This window comes from Salvelinus fontinalis, chromosome 35 (genome assembly GCF_029448725.1).
Source record: "Salvelinus fontinalis isolate EN_2023a chromosome 35, ASM2944872v1, whole genome shotgun sequence".
NCBI lineage: Eukaryota > Metazoa > Chordata > Actinopteri > Salmoniformes > Salmonidae > Salvelinus > Salvelinus fontinalis.
This window is the reverse complement of record NC_074699.1, coordinates 20,987,153-21,002,420: the sequence shown is the minus strand read 5'-3', so window position 1 is coordinate 21,002,420 and position 15,268 is coordinate 20,987,153. Positions and strand designations below refer to the sequence as shown.

General features: G+C 40.5%; 2 protein-coding genes across 3 annotated transcripts; both read left to right on the top strand.

Moving 5' to 3' along the window:
- The first annotated feature begins 481 nt into the window (after nucleotides 1-481).
- On the top strand, nucleotides 482-11,258 carry LOC129834524 (ras-related protein Rab-27A-like). 2 transcript variants are annotated; one of them, XM_055899598.1, is made up of 7 exons: nucleotides 482-674; nucleotides 795-989; nucleotides 7,003-7,175; nucleotides 7,805-7,890; nucleotides 8,037-8,140; nucleotides 8,270-8,393; nucleotides 10,265-11,258. In XM_055899598.1, the coding sequence occupies exons 3-7, from the start codon at nucleotides 7,023-7,025 to the stop codon at nucleotides 10,467-10,469; spliced, it is 672 nt and encodes a 223-aa protein (XP_055755573.1). In that variant the 5' UTR covers nucleotides 482-674; nucleotides 795-989; nucleotides 7,003-7,022; the 3' UTR covers nucleotides 10,470-11,258. The 2 variants fall into 2 exon arrangements, with proteins under 2 accessions (XP_055755573.1, XP_055755572.1); XM_055899597.1 differs by lacking the exon at nucleotides 795-989.
- A 188-nt stretch (nucleotides 11,259-11,446) lies between these two features.
- LOC129834523 (probable ribosome biogenesis protein RLP24) lies at nucleotides 11,447-15,041 on the top strand. Its single transcript, XM_055899596.1, has 6 exons — nucleotides 11,447-11,608; nucleotides 12,036-12,149; nucleotides 12,265-12,337; nucleotides 14,136-14,199; nucleotides 14,493-14,578; nucleotides 14,731-15,041. Exons 1-6 carry the CDS (start codon nucleotides 11,528-11,530, stop codon nucleotides 14,799-14,801), a joined length of 489 nt encoding a protein of 162 aa, XP_055755571.1. The 5' UTR covers nucleotides 11,447-11,527; the 3' UTR covers nucleotides 14,802-15,041.
- The last annotated feature ends 227 nt before the right edge of the window (nucleotides 15,042-15,268 follow it).

Genomic DNA, 15,268 nt, shown 5'->3' with positions numbered 1-15,268 from the left:
TCGAACGTATGCGTCAAACTGTATGCGTAAACGGCTTGACAGAAAAAATGGTAGCAGAAGGTGAATGTTGAACTTTTGTTTCATACATATCCAGATGATGCTGCGTACAATTTTATGCAATGACACTGTCGGTGTGTTAGAAGCATTACTCCCCAACCCTGTGTGTCACTTCGAACACACCGACAGTGTCATGGCGCAAAATAGTATGCAGCATCATCTGGATATGTATGCAGCAAAAGTAGCCTTTTACGCATACAGTTTCGTTCGATAACTCCAACGTATGCACTGCAACTGCCTCTGCAACGCAATGTTGCAAGGCAAACGCAGCGTTTCATTGGAAATTTATGTAATTCTGGTGTACCAAAATGCAATGAAGCTTTGGGTGTGATCAAAGTGTAGTTCCAAAAGAATACTCCTGAGCGGGTAGGGTCGTTTTCCGTTCTGCGCGAGGTCTTTTATGGGTTGGCGAGAGAGGGAGGGGCTGGCTCACTTCAACTGAACGGGAAGTGATGTTACGTTGATTGTGAAGAGGGTTCATGCAACAAATGGATCGAAAGGACTTAGTAAACTCTATTTAGTGAGTTCTTTTTTAAATTTAAAAATCAAATTGTCATCGCTTTTGATAGGGCGCTTCTACACGAAACACCAAGAAAGAAAGTGACGCACAGACACTGGTAAGTTGAATTTCTCGAAATAAAGTTAGCGTGATAAATGTGTCTCAGCATATGGAGCTGTTTAGCGGATTTGTTTCTATCGACAGCTATAATTGCAACATATTACATTTTTTTTCTCAGGATGGGGTTACTTCATCGTATAACGACCACCTGCATTTTCACTGAGCTGAGGCTGAAACGAAGTTATTTCCTGCTCACATTTACTGGGCCTACTTGATGCCAAGGCTACTGAAATTGCAATGACATTTTTTGTGTTTTTACATAATGCGATGTGTCCGGTTTTATAGTTGCCTTGAAGTGAATTCTAACTCGGAGGTGAACTCTTAAATTAGATAGACCTACATTGTAAAACAGGACAGGCTACGTGTAGCCTGTACTTAGTATGGTAGGAATGCGACACTTTCATTGGGAATTGATGTAACATTTTCCTATCAAATTACATTTAATTTTAGTTTTAGCCATTATACTGCAGTGGGCTAAATCAGCCTCAGTGTTTCTTGGTAGTCTTAAACAAATCTACTTTGAAACAAATGTACACCTCACACACATGGTTATGGGCTTTAAAAAAATAAGATACTTGTACCATGTCAGATATAGCATTTAAATGTATAAAATGTTGAGTTTGCATCCCAATATTATACTTTCTATACATCACAGAATACTTATATATATATATATAACAAAACCGTCTGACATAGAAAAAAATCGGATTTCGGTCTTAATAGTTTATTAATTATGAAATTATTATTAAGAACATTTCACCCATGAGGCAACTTAACTGGAGGAAAGGGTTTTAAGTAAATGTAACGGATGTGAAATGGCTAGCCAGTTAGCGGGTACGCGCTACTAGCGTTTCAATCAGTTACATCACTTGCTCTGAAACCTAGAAGTAGTGTTGCCCCTTGCTCTGCAAGGGCCGTGGCTTTTGTGAAGCGATGGGTAACGATGCTTCGTGGGTGACTGTTGTTGATGTGTGCAGAAGGTCCCTGGTTCGCGCCCGTGTCGGGGCGAGGGGACGGTTTAAAGTTAAACTGTTACATAAAGCGTTTTGGCATCAGTTAGGACGGTAAGACTTATCTCCTGGTGGTACATGAGGAGATAAGGAGATCATGTTTTGTGTATCAATTTAATCAGTTATTTGATCACTGTTTAATAGCGCAATAACCTTTTGGTATAGTAGGCTAATATAGGCTACGCAGGTTTATGCCAATTTGCAATGTCAAATAGGTTTTCGCATTACAATATAAAAAGTGTGACATCATCTGAGTTGAATGTATCACACCTTATTTAATAGTTTTCCAGTGGAAGCAACAATGAAGAGGGAAACTGTTAACGTGTAATGGGACCTCATAATTACAACCCTTGTATTGGCTACATTTATCTAGGTTTATCTATCCATAAACCTGCATTCATTTGGCTGGTGAAACATCAACAGGTGTCTGTCTACCTCACTATCTTGGTATGGTATCTTAGGGATACGAGTCTGGCATTTTGGCTGGAGACATGCCATGCAGAAAAAATATCAGCTCAGACCAAACCCAAAATTGACACCTAACTAAAAACGTTTGTCTTTGTGTTAATATATTTTTATTTTGTCAAGGTTTAAACACATTCGGGACATGATAAACCAATTTATTCTAAATTAACTTTTAGGTTGTCTTTAGTTTACTTTACGCCTGTCAGCTATTCAAAGATAGACCTCTGTCTAGTCTGAGATTTGAGCAATTGCGCTTGTGAACAACCTAGGAGATATGGTTATTAAACAGGGTCAATGGTAGAGTAAAACATGACCAGTCAGGACAGCTACATGATGACCAGCTGAGCTGGGGGTTATTAGATGTTTTATGTTTCAAGTAGGGTTTGTGTCAGCTAATCATTTGTTTTCTTGTGTGTGTGTGTGTGTGTGCATGCAGGTATGTGTGTTTGAAATGTTTCTACTGATAACCATAATCAAATACTTGTTTTTTTATTTCACACATGTACAAGTGTATATTAATACCAATTTGTGAATTGGAAATGTGTTTTTAAATATCCTAACTCCACCTGAGACACCCTTGGAGTGGGGTCATGGCCAGAGTCACCATTGTCCAGCGCCCCTGAAACAATTTAGGCTTAAGTGTCTTCAAACTAGCGACCTTTCAGTTACTGGACCAACGCTCTAATCACTAGGCTACCTGCCGCCCATCATAATCTGTAAACCATTTCTCATCATCAGAATAACGTCTCTTCACTTGCAGATATATACAACATATTCATACTCGGAATGTTACAAAATAGTGCTTCCAGTCCTGAACATGATGAAACCTGGTGGTATTTCAGATGCATATTGGCAAGTCATTCTGTCAATACATCTGAGATGAGTGCTGTATTATTGTGGTACTGCAACACCCTTCATCTTGTGCAGTTTAAGTTCATGTCATCTGCATATCCTCATTCGAGGAGTTCGCCATTATAGTTGGCCAACTGCCCAGGGTGGGTACTTCAGCTCTACTGCTCTGAGAATGTCTGAAAGGCTGTGTTCTGCTTGCTGGCACATAATCTGAGGTGCCCTCCTCCAACTAGTGTGAAATCCGCACCACCAGAGAACAGGGCTTTGCCTAAAGCCTTCTCTTTTAATCACTTTCACTTGAAGTTTAGGTTTAAAAGTAAACATACAATAACTTTGAAACACCTTTTTGAAGAGGACTAAGGCTGATCCTTGTTTGTGTATGAGCTCAGTTTGGATCTTCTGTTTTAGAAATGGGCAGGGGCAGCGATGTGAATCAAATAATTTGTGACGCATGAGCAAATTCCTGAACAAATGTGTAGGGAATCTGAATTTAATATTTACCTGATATCAGTGACAGGCAGTGAGGTAGAACTAGCCAGTCAGTGCATAGTGATTTCACTCATAAACAAGTGCAGAAGGGCTACTCAAGATGCTGTAATGTCTAACTTGCAAGGTTGTATTTCACACCTTGTTAAAATATTTCATACTGCAATCACTGTAGTGGGCTTCCTCAAACAACCTTATTTTGCTGCTCATCTGCAACACGTAATCACAGCCGTTCAGGCTTCCTTGTAGAAGCTGTGATAAGATTAGTCTTAGGACTAAACATTTCATAAAATGTATTGTTTTAATTTTTTAAACATCTTTCTTTGTCCTATGCCACCTATTTTACCAAACCTGCTACTTGTTACCCCACTTATCCAAAAATATTATTTCACAAAAAAAAAAACTAAAGCAAACTCATTTAGCATAATTAGATGAAAATATGTAATTTAGTCTATTCGTGTTTTTTCTCTACAGGCTGTAGCTTAGGGAATGATAGACAGTTCAATGATACAGTGCCTAGTGAAAGTCTACACACCCCTTGCACTGTATTCACATTGTGCCACCTTAAAATTAAATCCAAAAAGGATTACATTTTTCCCTACAGATCTACATAATCTTTCCACATTTTTTTTAATAAATACAAATTTATAGAACATTTTCCTAATTGTAAAAAATATTTATTGATTGCCTATGTCTTAACACACCAGAGTTAATGCTTGCTGGAAGCCCCTTTGGCAGCCGTAACAGCTGTGTATAATTTTGAATAAGATTCTACCAACTTTGCCCGAACCTGTATGTTGCCATAAGAGAACTGCAAAAATAATTAACACTTGCGTTTTAGATAACATTTAAGGCAACTAAATGTGAAGACAGTGCAAGGGGTCTGTAGACTTTCACTAGAGACTGTAAGCCTTTGGCCTACATGATTAGCATCCTCTGTAGCAGCCTGGTTGCGCATGAACTTTTGCAGTTAATCTGATTACCATTGGAGGCGACTGGTGCCGCCTCAGTGATCCTAACCTTCGAAAGAGCAGGACTGTCCGCAAGCCTGGGGGCCTGTTTCTCTGGGGAAAGCCTCTGTAAATGTGTCCCTGCTGGCCAGATGGTGTACCCTTATACCAGCATGAACTGCCTGGCGACCAAGAGATTTGAGACATATCATTTACTTAATAATACAATTGACTGTCCTTTTTGCTTGACGAGGTCAATCGATTTGTGTGTGCAGGTAGTACTATGCAGTTGTGCTGTGAAACATAATAAGTCGGTCCATATATAATCCTTTAGAATGTAAGCCTGGCTATTCCATTTCCCACTTGGGAACAGCTCAGAGAGGCTGGAGATGGGGTACCACTAGTCCAGTCACAGTGTTTTCATCACAGAACTTGATTTTGCTTCAGACTTTAAGCAGCTTGTTGTTCAGGATGAGGGCTTTAGTGCTGGACAGAGTGAAAGAATGCCTTTACGTACCGTGGTCATGTGATGGACTCTGCTTTCAGTGGGAATCACATTCAGCTTGTTCTCTTGAATATAATTTGATGGATATCTGTGTTCAGTTCATCTTGTGTCCACCACAGTCTTTCTCATTCACAGGCCTCAACTTTCTAGCTATGCTATAATAACTCTGTAGTAATGCATGGCACTATAGCTTTGTGTAATACATATTTTGTATCTATCAAAAACACATTGATTAATTCTGATTTATTTATTTACTATTTATGGACCAGGACCACACATGCCAGTGAAAATTTCAGCTCAATACAATTTGAACTCTATTGTGACAACTCTTATGGAATAACTTGTTTTTCTTGTGAATTTTTAGTCTGTTGTTCAATTGCCTAATTCTTAGTCTTATTTGCAAAATTACCCACAATTAGTCCTCTCATGTAGAGTTTCAATCTGTAACAAATAGGAGATTATCCACTTTTACCAAGCAAACAGGTGAAAGTTCACTGCGGATGGGGTTATAGCAGGTTCTAAGTTTGAGTATTTCCTTACTGAACATGCATAGAGGCGAATGTAGTTTCTTTCACATAAAACATCTGTGTTTCCTGTTACTGTGTCAGCATACTTACATGACCATGAGAAGATAGCAGTAGGCTAGGCTCTCAAAAGACAGACAGGCGTGTCTGTCTCCAACATAGCTCTAAAAATGTTGTCCTCGGGTCAACTGTTTTGCAGGCACTCTACCCTGCTAGTGTAAAAATCTGCGCTTTTTAAGGCCCTGGGAACCGTTTTATGTTGTGATTATGTTGTAGAAACCATTCTGAAAATGCGCTCATGATTTGAAAAACACTACATGACCAAAAGTGCTCGTCCATCATCCCCCCCCCCCCAGCCTCGGAAAGCTTTCCACTAGATGTTGGAACATTGCTGCAGGGACTTGCTTCCTTTCAGTCACGAGCATTAGTGAGGTCAGGCACTGATGTTGGACGATTAGGTCTGGCTCAGTCGGCGTTCCAATTCATCCAAAAGGTGTTCGATGGGGTTTAGGTTGGGGCTCTGTGCAGGCCAGTCAAGTGCTTCCATACTGATCTTGAAAAAAACATTTCTGTATGGACCTCACTTTGTACACAAGGGCATTGTCATACTAAAACAGGAAAGGGCCTTCCTCAAACTGTTGCCACAAAGTGGCAGCACAGAATTGTCTAGAATGTCATCGTATGCTGTAGCATTAAGATTTCCCTTCACTAGAACTAAGAGGCATAGCCCAAACCATGAAAAACAGCCCCAGACAACTATTCCTCCTCCACCAAGCTTTACAATTGGCACTATGCATTGGGGTAGTGTTCTCCTGGCATCCGCCAAACCCAGATTCGTCTGTCAGACTGCCAGATGGTGAAGCTTGATTCATCACTCCAGAGAACGTGTTTTCACTGCTCCAGAGTCCAATGGCTTGGAGCTGTACACTACTCTAGCTGATGCTTGGCATTGCGCATGATGATCTTAGGCTTGTGTGCGGCTGCTCGGCCATGGAAACCCATTTCATGAAGCTCCCGACGTTGCTTCCAGAGAAAGTTTGGAACTCGGGGATAGACAACCGAGGATAGACTACTTTTATTTTCCCGTTCTTTGAGCTTGTGTGGCCTACTACTTCGCGGCTGAGCCGTTCTTGCTCCTAGACGTTTCCACTTCACAATAACAGCACTTACAGTTGAACAGGGCAGCTCTAGCAGGGCAGAAATTTGACGAACTGACTTGTTGGAAAGGTGGCATCCTATGACGGTGCCATGTTGAAAGTCACTGAGCTCTTCACTAAGGCTATTCTACTGCCAATGTTTGTCTATGGAGATTGCACGGCGGTGTGCTCGATTTTATACACTTGTCAGCAACAGGTGTGGCTAAAATAGCTGTATCCACTAATTTGAAGGGGTGTCCACATACGTGTGTTTGTGTGTATATATAGTTTAGATAACAAATGATTATCTACAGTCTCGGTTTTAAATTTGCATCAGGATATGTGCACAGATTTTAAATTGCTTCCTTCAATGTTTGGTTTCTTTGTCTGGTTTTCAGGTCTGAAATAAGCACTCACAATGTCTGATGGGGACTATGACTACCTTATCAAATTCCTAGCCCTTGGTGATTCTGGAGTAGGGAAAACCAGCTTTCTCTACCAGTACACAGACAAAAAGTTTAACTCCAAATTCATCACTACAGTGGGCATTGATTTCAGAGAAAAACGAGTGGTAAGTTGATTGCCCTAGTCATACAATTTGTCACGTGTGTGTGTGTGAGAGAACATGAATTTAATTATTCACATACAGGTACTCCCCAACCACCCGTAATGACCAGATAGTATGCTGCTTGGTTGAGTTAACATTTGAAATGGCCAATTATTCCATGTGAAAGTTTTTGTAGTGCAGGTTTACTATTAACCATGGAAATTAAGTAGGAGCTTAAAAGCATTACTCCTCACAGTGTGAAAGGTAGTGGTAGAACTGTTTTTTTGTAGGGGATGAGTCTGAAACATATGAACCTGCAGATGTACCAGTATGTGTGGGTGTTGCAGCAATCTGAGGAACTCCCAGACCAGGAAAGGATGACTATCACTTGAGTTCAGCAGCACCCTCCTAGAAAATAAACACTTCACACCACATAACCAAACACCAGGGTCATTTAAGCATAATCACTCATGCTGTGTATATTGTAGAGATTATCAGGGCAAACATTTTCCATCTAAATGTTTAGGTTCACTTTGGGTTGCAAGATAATATATGTAGGATGACCAATAGGAAAGTATATTTTTAGGGCCTCATAGCCAGAATGACCTCACACTGCTTTATATGGGTATAATAACTCTCTCTCTGTCTGACAGTTATACAAATCAAATGGTCCAGATGGGGCAGCAGGCAGAGGACAGAGGATTCATGTTCAGCTGTGGGACACGGCGGGGCAGGAGAGGTAAGCCAATCCAAAACTCATCTCCCACTGACACTCTTGCTCAAGCCCTCACTGGCTCTCAGGTAGTTGTTGGCAGCTTTCAATTGCTTACTTTCTTCAAGCTGAATAAAGCTCTTTACAAGGTGTATTTTCTTGTGTGGTGTCAGGTTTCGGAGTTTGACGACAGCTTTCTTCCGAGATGCGATGGGCTTCCTCCTCCTGTTTGACCTCACCAATGAGCAGAGTTTCCTTAATGTCAGAAATTGGATGAGTAAGTCCTCTACATGTAGATTCTGACAACCACAATCTCATGTTGACTTCCAAAGAAATGTGCAGTGTCTTAACTACTATCTTTCATTCACGACTGGTGGGCTGATGACTGGCTTATTCACTTTTTCAGGTCAATTACAGATGCACGCTTACTGCGAGAATCCAGACATTGTACTCTGTGGCAACAAGTGTGACCTGCTGGAGCAGAGGGCAGTCCGTGAAGATGAGGCCCGTGAGCTGGCAGAGAAGTATGGGTATGTGTCCCTTACCTGTGACTAACCCTCCCTGAAACATTTGCCAAGAAGGCAGTGGCTGATGTGTGTTTACTCAAGGCTGTGCAGGGGAATCTCGAACGATACTAAACGTTAGGCTAGGTTGGTCCTTCTGGAAAGGCAAATATTTACACATCCATGTAAAGTATCCTGCTTGTGGCCTGAAATTACACATTTAGTGAATATAAAGGGATTAGATATGGACCTCCTATGTTTTGCTAAAACTAACAAATGCACCATATTTGGGGTCAAACGCCATGTCGTAAGAGACTACGGACTCTATTTAAAAAAAAACTAACGCAATGGTAAATATAAGCGCTGGGGGTAGCTCTATAGGTGGAGGGGTGTGTCTAATATTTTTGCTATTTTCACAGCTGTTATTATGAGCGCAATAGCTGGCGGTGGCGCGAAATGGATGTTTTTTTTAAACAAATTGTAGGTGGGAGGAGGACTTGACCACTCACTGGCCAATCAAGGCTACATGTGTTAGTCTCAAGTTCTGTAGGTTATTGAAGGTCTTTGCATTGTCATCAACTCCAATTCGGCTGGGGGCACGGAATATTCTGTCCTAGACCATTGTAGATTGATAATAGTTTATTTAATAGCATAGGCTACAGTAACAAGTGATAACACGAGTAAAAAAACAAACACATCCAGTGTTTGCTCTATTTTGAGTGTTGACAGTCAACCTTGTTATAATAGGCTTCAATCAGTATAGGCCTTTAGATATCGCGCCTAAAAAATAGTCTGCCTTAAATTGTATTGTTTGTGTGAGGCACATTCTCAATAAGAAAGATATAGCCTAGGTCTACCGTTGATACTACATAATAGGACTGAATTGTTTGGAGGAGTGTGTCTTGAATTTTTTTTAACAACAAATCAATACAAAAAGTATATGGGAACACTAAAAAAAGACCGTATCTCTTGTTCCATGTGCATATGGGCACTGTGCGTCAGGGGTGGATAGGCTGCGCTTCCGTTGTCAATATCCATGCCGTATCCAACCGCGTTAGCTACGACCAGCTTTCGGTTGGTCTTAAATATCCCAACCAGTGCATACTGAAATTGCCACTTTGGGGCACGTTTTTAAGGACACCAATTGGATATTGCCACCCCTCCCACCTCATCGCAAGCGAGCTCATACGACAGGTAAATTACCAATCCTGGCGCTAGAGTTTGAAAATAGAACAGCTCTGGCTTTAACAGGTCTAAATTGCAAACGAGCGTGCCTTTTGACAATTGCACGCGCTTAAGGCCAGCCAAAAATCGAGCCCCCAGTACTTAGTTATGTTAAAAAGATGTTATGTTGAGCTGAATGTCCATCTTGTGCACGGAAAATATCTAAGTGACGGCAAATTTAAAGTTTTAGGACGGGTAATCAGATTTACATAGCCCAGTCATAATGTTATTGCTGAATATCATACAGGTAGCCATCTGCCCTAAATCAACAGAGGAGTCTGGTCTCTCTTCCAGATGCACATCATATTGAGTTGTCATGGTTGACTAGATACGACTCATATGTCAGATTTGGTTACAGTGTCGTTATTTTTTAACATTATGTGATCCGATGGCTCCACCAGTCTGAAATCCAATGTGGTTTTTAGAGAGCCATGCTCCTCTACTATTTCAAATATGCATCTTCCACTGCTATAGTGCATGTTTCAAGACGAAAAACAAACACCCAAACAATTTTTTTTCAATCTTGATTTCTTTTCAGCTGCTGAGAACTAGATTCTGTCTTAGAGTAAAGCTTTCAATTAGATCAAAACTTATTCAGGTTGTAGGTAGATAGTTTGCCTCATTCAGAGACATATCAGTCAATGTTCTTATGTGTTGATCTCCTTCCCGTGCAGAATCCCTTACTTTGAGACAAGTGCAGCTAACGGGCAGTTTGTTAGCCAGGCTGTGGATGTCCTGCTGGACCTCATCATGAAGAGGATGGAGCGCTGCGTGGACAAGTCCTGGATCCCTGATGGAACTGTGCGATCCAATGGACACAGTGGTCACACAGACATCACAGAGCGCAAGACCCAGGAGAAGGGCAAATGTGCTTGTTAGGGTCCACATACAGATAATGGTTACACCATCCCCTCAGTGATGTTTTGGTAGGACTGGGCTTTATGGTATGTGATGAAAGGCATGTAATATTTGTAAATCAATGGTGTCATAGTACGTTTTGGCAAGATGTGGGGGGGGAGTGTGTATGACGTGCAAAGCTGAAAGTAACTACTAACCCCTGCCAAATGTACCAGAGCATCATTATGTTTTGTTAATTTCATTATGCCATTTGGTGGGGTGCCTCTCCTTACACTTGTCCATACAGTGTCAATTAAGTGCCTTTTTATGTTTTCATTTCAGAGAATATTATATATATTTTACATTGTAAAAGAAAAGTGTATTATAACCAACTATTTTCTAAGATCCAGTAGAAAAGTGAGAAGCCACTGAAAGTTGTATTAGTTGAGAACACTTCCCTGTGTATTTAAGGGAACCCATCCTTATTACTTTGAACTTTTTGACACAGGATATTTTTGTCACTATGCACTCCCATTTATTCTTGTACAATGTAAAAGTCCTGAGCACATGCAATCTGTAGTGAATAGAGTGATTTATTGTATAGGCCTGCTCTGTAGTAGCAGAGTAGCTGGGTGTTTTTATTTGTATCACAATGTCGGGATATTGGGTCTATCAAAAATGTTTGAGGTTCTATGTAAATCAATGCTGATTTTGTTCATTCGTAATTTTAAAATGTGCCTAATCTACTGTATTCTGTCAAACACTGTTTTCATGCCAAATATGTAAACCATATCCTTTGTCCCCTAAAATAAATATATTTTATTTATTAAAGCGCTGTCTAAGTTCTCACCTTGGCTACCTCTGAAACAATCTTATTAGAGTCAATATGTAACGTAATGCAAATATTTTAACAAACCACATCTGCATTTCCAAGCGCTAAGGTTTAGAAATGTATCTAGTTACACACTAGGGGGCAGTTTGTAACGAGTAAAAACAATTTCTTTACCGGAAATAGTACATCGTAACTTCCTTTTAAAATCCTGCCACTCGCATTCCACCACGGATAACACATGGGCAATAAATAATCAAATGGTCTAACGATGCGAATTGAAAAATGTTACTTTTGCTCTGGACCTGTGTATCCCGGGCACGGTACGATGTTTGTGCGGAACGATTGCAAGGTATGACTTTGTTGTGTCCTCCTTTCTGCTTTGACGGCTTCTATGCTAATATGCTAGTTGGTTTTCTAACTTCATGCTAGCTAGCTAGCTTGTTTTGTCAGCTGGGATGTTTTTTTTCTTCTTCCAAATGTCTGTTGCTACGTAACATAAGACAGTATAAGCCCAGGTGCCCAACTATACCAGATAACCTATTCGTTTTTCACCTCTTAGCTATATTTCAACGTTTTAGTGCAGTTTCTTAACCAGCCAGGCCTGTTATTGTTGTCAAGTGAAGTCTGTCTCACTCAGCAGTGGAGACATTGGCTTTGGTAAAGCTGTAGTAGTCTTGTTTCCCGTACATTGAGGGGGTCTCTCCATGACCAGACATAGAACAGTTCTTGATACTGCTACCTTGTGTATAAATTAAATGACAAAAATGTATTCTCAGACGTTCAGGTTTTGTAAATCAAAATGCCTCAAAAACTTCAAGAAGAAGCGTAACCCAAGAAAGACCAGATGGACCAAGGCTTTCAGGAAAGCGTCTGGCAAGGAATTGACAGTGGTGAGTTCCCACGTCCACCCATGCAAGTTGTAGAATGATGTGAAATGTGATATGATTGAAAAACCATCATAAACGATTTGCCCTTGAGTCTCTTACTGATTTATTTCCAACACAGGATAACTCCCTGGAGTTTGAGAAGCGCAGGAATGTGGCTGTCAAATACCAGAGGGAATTGTGGAGCAAGACAGGTACTTGTTATGGCTAAAGTTCAGAAGTGTATTTATTAGTGAAAACCGTAGCAAAACATTTTGCAATGAAAATTAGTGTTTCTTACTGGTTAAGTCAGGGCTGTTTTCAGTACTTCTTGCAACGGAAACTGTTTACCGTTTAAGAACCAAACGAAAGGAACGAAACCGGGAAGGACCTTCCTAAATTTGTAGAATATAAATTCTAGTTTTCGTTGCAAATCGTTTTCCGCTTGGAGTAAACACTTTTTGTAACAGACTAAACATTTTGAAACAGAATCGGGTGTAATGAATACACCCCTAATGGGTGCCTCTACTTCGGCCCGTTTGGTTCTCACTAATTACAACCCTGCCCTCACTTTTATCTTTCAATTGTTTTCATACTCTATTCAAGTCAATTCTCACATGACAGATTGAGATCATGCCCTCTGCACATTAAAAAATAATAATAATAATAATTTCACCTTTATTTAACCAGGTAGGCTAGTTGAGAACAAGTTCTCATTTACAACTGGCCAAGATAAAGCAAAGCAGTGCGACACAAACAACACAGAGTTACACATGGAATAAACAAACATATACAATAAAGTCTATATACAGTGTGTGCAAATGAGGTAGGATAAGGGGGGTGAGGCAATAAATAGGCCATAGTGGGGAAATTATTACAGTATGGCAAGTTAAACACTGGGGTGATGGATGTGCAGAAGATGAGTGTGCAAGTAGAGATACTGGGATGCAAAGGAGCAAAATAAATAACAATATGGTGATGAGGTAGTTGGATGGGCTATTTACAGATTGCTTATGTACAGTGATCTGTGAGCTGCTCTGACAGCTGGTGCTTAAAGCTAGTGAGGGAGATATGAGTCTCCAGCTTCAGTGATTTTTGCAGTTCGTTCCAGTCATTGGCAGCAGAGAACTGGAAGGAAAGGCGGCCGAAGGAGGAATTGGCTTTGGGGGTGACCAGTGAAATATACCTGCTGGAGCGCGTGTTGCGGGTGGGTGCTGCTATGGTGACCAGTGAGCTGAGATAAGGCGGTGCTTTACCTAGCAATGACTTATAGGTGACCTGGAGCCAGTGGGTTTGACAACGGATATGAAGCGAGGGCCAGCATACAGGTCGCAGTGGTGGGTGGTATATGGGGCTTTGGTGACAAAACGGATGGTACTGTGATAGAATACATCCAATTTGCTGAGTAGAGTGTTGGAAGCTATTTTGTAAATGACATCGCCAAAGTCACGGATCAGTAGGATAGTCAGTTTTACTAGGGTATGTTTGGCAGCGTGAGTGAAGGATGCTTTGTTGCAAAATAGGAAGCCGATTCTAGATTTAATTTTGGATTGGAGATGCTTAATGTGAGTGGAAGGAGAGTTTAGTCTAGCCAGACACCTAGAATATGTGGACAACTACAAATACCTAAGTCAGAACTGTCCAGAGTAATGATGCTGGACGAGTGGGTAGGTGTGGGCAGCGATCGGTTGAAGAGCATGCATTTAGTTTTGTTTGCATTTAAGAGCAGTTGGAGGCCACAGAAGGAGAGTTGTATGGCATTGAAGCTTGTCTGGAGGTTAGTTAAGTGGCCAAAGAAGGGCCAGAAGTATACAGAATGGTCTCATCTACGTAGAGGTGGATCAGAGAATCACCAGCAGCAAGAGCGATTTAAATGACACATGTTACTGTATGTTCCATGATGGTGTGTATGTTACTTCTACAGCATAACATCAAGACCGATGTAGCTAACTGCTAAGGTTTTGATAATAGCTTTGTTGATCTGTTAAATCCAACTAAATTTGTTATTTTCAGTTGAGGCAATGAGGAAGGTGGAAGGAATAAAACGGAAACGACAGGCACAGTTCATCTTCAACAGGTGAGCCATAGCTTTCTCCCACCGATAAGAGCCTGGTTCAATTTGAAATTGTTGGCCACACTAGGAAAGCATGGGCCTTCCAACTTTATAATGATTATATTAGTATTCTGTAAAATCTGGTTGAGTCAAACTTTAATTACACAGTCCCTGCTTCATAACATTACTATGTGTTACAGGAAAATAACTAGGCTAACAGAAGGCCAGTATTGCCAAGTATTGGAGTCTGATATGTCTTTTTAAGCACTGTTTTCAAATAGATTTTTCCATATTTCCTCTATCCCTTTCTTGATCAGACTGAAGAAGGGCAAGCATTTGGAAAAGGAGGAAGCCATCAGCGAAGTAAAGAAGAACATTCACCTCATCAAAGCCCCACATGCAGGTGAGTTCACTGATTTCCCTTGTTGCTGTTTAGTATTTTACATTGTGTTTGTATATCTATCTCTATCTATATTAGGTGATGGCATTCATTCCACTTTGAGTTTACATAATGAAATATAAAATTTTGCTAATCAATTTGTTTTCCATGTGTAGGCAAAGCCAAGGTTCTGGAGGAGAAGATGGTGCAGAAGTTACAAGAAGATGTGGAAATGGGTGACGATTAGCAAGTCCTTATTGGGGCTCTGCTGAAATAGAGACCTACAAACAACCACTGGCTCTATTCTTAACATCCATAGACTATCCTTTACCAAAATCTGGACAACAGTCTGGGAAGAAACAAGGAGACATGGCACTGCAACCCAATGCAGTTGCGGAGTGCTAACACAATATTAAACACTTTGAAAATCATTTCGGAGAGTGTTGTCATATGTTGGATTTAATAAAGTCTTGTGTCCTGACAAATATTTGTTTTGTTATTCGTCCTGATATTATTCATCCTAATGAACCTTGAAATGGCACATTGCCACATGTGTTTGAAGTGAATTGCGTTTATTGGGAGTTTTGGTGGAGAAATATTGAATTCCAGTACTTCAAGTACAGACATGGCACAGAGGGAATTGAATGGCAAGATAATTGTTTAGAACTGAATTATGAGAAAGGAATGCATAAAAAATATATATACAGAAATCCT

Bases quoted from the DNA above. Each gene is read 5' to 3' on its own strand.
- LOC129834524 (XM_055899597.1), top strand. From the start codon at position 7,023: ATGTCTGATGGGGACTATGACTACCTTATCAAATTCCTAGCCCTTGGT. The intron at 7,176-7,804 runs GTAAGTTGATTG...TCTGTCTGACAG, and splicing joins ATTTCAGAGAAAAACGAGTG to TTATACAAATCAAATGGTCC. The intron at 8,394-10,264 runs GTATGTGTCCCT...CTTCCCGTGCAG, and splicing joins GAGCTGGCAGAGAAGTATGG to AATCCCTTACTTTGAGACAA.
- LOC129834523 (XM_055899596.1), top strand. From the start codon at position 11,528: ATGCGAATTGAAAAATGTTACTTTTGCTCTGGACCTGTGTATCCCGGG. The intron at 12,338-14,135 runs GTACTTGTTATG...TGTTATTTTCAG, and splicing joins GGAATTGTGGAGCAAGACAG to TTGAGGCAATGAGGAAGGTG. The intron at 14,579-14,730 runs GTGAGTTCACTG...TTCCATGTGTAG, and splicing joins CATCAAAGCCCCACATGCAG to GCAAAGCCAAGGTTCTGGAG.